The sequence below is a fragment of the Andrographis paniculata genome, unplaced genomic scaffold (assembly GCF_009805555.1).
Source record: "Andrographis paniculata isolate CXL003 unplaced genomic scaffold, ASM980555v1 Contig82END, whole genome shotgun sequence".
Lineage (NCBI taxonomy): Eukaryota > Viridiplantae > Streptophyta > Magnoliopsida > Lamiales > Acanthaceae > Andrographis > Andrographis paniculata.
The window spans coordinates 2,159,616-2,163,935 of NW_026137620.1; the positions used below are offsets into that span (position 1 = coordinate 2,159,616).

The 4,320-nt window shown below is 36.3% G+C and overlaps 1 protein-coding gene across 1 annotated transcript; it reads left to right on the forward strand.

Annotated features, from left to right (window-relative positions):
• On the forward strand, nucleotides 1–3,572 carry LOC127241551 (probable protein S-acyltransferase 15). The gene is made up of 7 exons (XM_051260672.1): nucleotides 1–381; nucleotides 1,432–1,512; nucleotides 1,677–1,778; nucleotides 1,852–1,926; nucleotides 2,039–2,137; nucleotides 2,223–2,318; nucleotides 3,232–3,572. The coding sequence occupies exons 1-7, from the start codon at nucleotides 85–87 to the stop codon at nucleotides 3,325–3,327; spliced, it is 846 nt and encodes a 281-aa protein (XP_051116629.1). The 5' UTR covers nucleotides 1–84; the 3' UTR covers nucleotides 3,328–3,572.
• Nucleotides 3,573–4,320: the final 748 nt, after the last annotated feature.

Genomic DNA, 4,320 nt, shown 5'->3' on the forward strand with positions numbered 1-4,320 from the left:
CTAGAAAATAGGAAGAGGAAGACATAACATTCGTCAGCGCTGCCTTGCGATCGTTCGTGGTTCAATGCAGAAGGAGAGCTTCTAATGATCGCTAGAAAGCACCCACAGATGATGCTCAGGAGATTTCTAGCAGTCCACACCTTGTCGGCGCTCTTTTTGCTCGGATTTGTTTATTATACGACCATGTTTATATTCATCGAGGATTGGTTGGGGTTGCAGAGCTCAGCTGGTCTGCTCAACTCCATCATCTTTACTTTTTTCACTTCTCTGCTGGTCTTTTCCTTTTTTGTGTGTATTCTTACGGATCCTGGGGGCGTCCCATCCGGCTACGTACCTGATGTCGAAGAAACCAACGGTGCGGATCAAGAGATGAGACGTAGTGTGAGTGGTTTTGAATTTTTGCTAGGGCAATTGGTTTTTTAGGTAAATTGGATTATATATTTTTAGGATCCAATGATTTGTTTTCATTTCTTATTGATTCAGGCTTCTGTGATCAATTTCATGTTTTCGTGTCTTTATTTTGGGATTTGGGGTTCTGATGTTTGGTAATTGGGAATTGGGAATTGCATTGTAATTGGTTCATTCCTCATTTTCTCGACAGCAGTTATACCCAAATATTCGGAACTTGGTTGATTGAATAATTATTTTATCATTGAATGGAAGTGAGGCATCGAAACTAGATTGTAGATTGAGTTTTTGAAACATTGCAAATCATGTTCATGATGATTGAGTTAGTTAACTTAATATCAGTTTTGTTTGTGTTATCTTTTGATTTCCGAATTATGTCTGCGGAAAATATTGCTATTTCCATTGTTTGTAACTCATTCACTATCAATGTATAGATCCAAGTAGCTAGATTCATGATTTCTAGAAAGAAAATGGCAGACGCACTTTAATCAGTTCAACTCATATTTTGTTTCTCTTTTGTTGTTTATGTGTAAAATTTTTCGAAGCTGTTGATATTGTTTCACTGCCTTCTCTCATTTTACTATTCCACATTTACTATTCCACATTTACTTCCTTTCATTAATATCTAATTTTCTCTTGTTTCCTTTCAATTTCCAACATAACTAGTATAATTTCATTTTGTTTGTGTTCTTGTTTTGCTTTGAAATATTGACATCATATCAAATGCACTCATGATTTTACAGCACTAACGTTTGTTTAGTTTTTTAGTGTTAGTTATTTTTGGTGTTAGGATAGTAATATAAGGAATAATATTTTGTATTGAATCGTTGACTTTTGTGTGTTTGGGCAGAGCATATATATTATATATTGTGTGGTTGTGTGCATATATTGTATTTTTTTGGTAATATTAGTCAGAAATCATGTTAAGTTTTTTTCTGCCGAGGTAAATTGACCAATTTGTGATATAAGTGCTCCTTTACTTGTATGCATCTAAAGCACGTGTAAATTTTTGCTGTATACCAGAGAAAATGCGACAAATGTTCCAAATACAAGCCTCCAAGGTCTCACCATTGCCGTGTCTGCGGAAGATGTATTCTGAGGATGGTGGGGTACCCTTTGGCTGCTTTGTGCACACACGCATACACATGCACGCGCGCACACACACACACACACATATATATATATTACAGACACAAAACCATGATAGATTGTCTCAAACTCTTGAGATTCACTAACTCGTAATCCTTTTGGAATCTCTAAAATATCAGGATCACCACTGTACATGGATTAATAACTGCGTAGGTCACAGAAACTACAAGCCGTTTCTGCTTTTAGTCTTCTATGCGACTGTTGCAAGCACTTATTCAGCTGTAAGTATGATTATACGTCTTTATTTTTTATCATTCTAAGTATTTATCTTATGCTTATTTCCCCCCATTTCAGGTTGTTATAATAGGCTGTTCACTTCAGAAGGACTGGGATTCCTACGGCAGCAACACCCTTCTCAAGGAATTTCATGTGAGTTGGTGTCAACACCTTTTATGCTATTGTTTAGATATCTTTACATCTGTTTCAAGAAATAATTTTGCATATTGTTTGTAGAAGTACCTAATCAGATTATAGTTTTCAGGTTTGTTGTGGAGTTGTAAGCATTGGTTTAAGCTTGTTGCTTGGAAGTTTCTTCGGCTGGAATATGTATCTCGTGGCTCATAATTTGACAACCATAGAAGTAAGGATCATGTTTTAAGCATTCGATTGACTGCAGCCATTTCATTATATTTATTATTAATATAATGCGGTGAATTTTCTATTAGCACCATGAGGCAAACCGAGCTGCATGGTTGGCAAGGAAATCGGGTCTCAGCTATCACCATCCATATGATGTTGGTTTTTACAAGAATATTACCCTGGTCTCTTTCTCTCTCTCTCTCTCTCTCTCACACACACACACACACACACGCACATGACTATTACAGTGTCATGGTTGGAATTATGTTGAACCGATTCAAACAACATTCAAATTTAGTTTGTTGTTATCCTTGAACCTAAATGAGCACATGGCCTAATTTCTATGAGGAAATATCATAAATTTGCAATATATATGTATATATATATATATACATATATATATGTATAATTTGATCAAATTTTGCCTAGCATATCTGCTGTTCTCATCTTCAGTATGATAAGTGCTTCCTTTTCTCAACATCTGATCTTGTTCTTAGTGATAGATATTTCCTGTTTGCCTGAAAAGTACGTCTATGCCAAAGTTTGTCTCTGTAATATTGTTTTTCGGTGAGTTCGCCACTTCTCTTAGATTAATAATTCTTATTTGCAAAAGGCAGTCCTATGGCGTCATCTCTTGTGAATGTCCCTACCTAAAATTCTAATTATACTATATTCTCTCTCCATCCCGACTCTTCCACCTCTCTCTCTAGCCATTTTGTTTGGCCTCTTCCATGCGTTTTGAATATTTTTTTAGAGAGTATTCTTTTGTTTTTAACTTGCCTTTATAATATGTATCCCTTGTAATACGATCTCTTGTTATTTTAGCTTTTCAAGTCATAGTTGAGCCATTTTCAGGGAAGCTGATTCAGCTTCAATCTTGAAATTTTCGCTTACATTTTACATGATTCAACTGACCTTATCCTAGCCCCTTATGAAAAGTCACATTCTGTCATTGATATATTGCCCAAACACCCCCCCCCCCCCCCCCCCCCCCCCTCCCCTCCTCCCCTTCCTCTTTTTTTTTTCTTGCTCTATGTGCGTTACATGGCTTAGCATCTTATGCCCATGTAAATACAACAACTATTTGATGATCAGGTCATGGGTCCAAGCATGCTAAAATGGCTTTGGCCGGGAGCGGTGAGTCATCTCAAGGATGGACTTACCTTCCCTACCACACGCGAAAGCTCGTGACATGAGTGCAACAGCTAGAATGGGCGACACAAAATTGTTTTTGATTGAAACTGGTTGCTGGACTTTAACAACACCAGGTGCTCTGTTATTTATATTTATTTTGGAAAATATGCAATGTAGATTCATGTCAAGTAGAAATATAGAATAGCAATTGTGATGGATCTTTCTCACCATCATTTGTATGTAACAGTAAGAATAATTCTTGAAATGTCTGAAATGCATGCTCTTTACATCTTTGTTTGTCATGCCTGAATCTGTCTTGGCTTTGCTAAGAACAAATAATAATTCTTGGACCTTTTTTTTTTTCGGCAAGGGGATGTTGATTAGCCTCAATCAGTACACGAAAATAAATTAGACAACATATAAAAATAGAACAGTTAACACAAGTTGTATACATTGTTAGCAAGTGTTGTCTCTTTTAGTTTACGGACTCGTTGTGTGTGTGGTGAGATCAGTTGTAGTTTGTGCTTTGTGGCCTATTATCATATACTGTCAGTTTGTGTGTTGTATTTATGTTATGTTAACATATATCTTGTGTTGTTTGGGTGGTGAAATGGTAGTATAGTAGGGATTCCCATGCTACTCCTCTACCGGTGTCTACTTATGATGGCGATATAATAATTTGTTTGGTTGTTTGTCTTTTTTTGTTGATGTTGAAACCTACAACTGTTGGAACTTATCAGTAATTTAACCCTAAGCCCGCTTAGGACCTACCGTGTTGTAATAATTGAAATAAAAAATAAAGCAAATTAGATCTAACCTTATTTTTTAGCATAGTCGCATTCAGATCTGTAATTTGACATATGGTATTGTGTTCTTCAAGCCTATGGCGCAACCTCCGTGAGAAAACCGCTGGGTTATTGTCTTTACTCCCACGATGAGATATGAAACGTATAGATGGTTTTTTTTAGACGTGGGATCACAACCCTAAATACATAAGAGGCCCGCACTTACTAAATACATGTAAGCTCAATAAATTAATAAATCACTTAA

Excerpts from the sequence above, each read along its gene's own strand:
- LOC127241551 (XM_051260672.1), top strand. The coding sequence starts at position 85 with ATGATCGCTAGAAAGCACCCACAGATGATGCTCAGGAGATTTCTAGCA. Across the intron at positions 2,138-2,222 it reads ATAATTTGACAACCATAGAA|CACCATGAGGCAAACCGAGC; the intron begins GTAAGGATCATG and ends ATTTTCTATTAG. Across the intron at positions 2,319-3,231 it reads TTTACAAGAATATTACCCTG|GTCATGGGTCCAAGCATGCT; the intron begins GTCTCTTTCTCT and ends TTTGATGATCAG.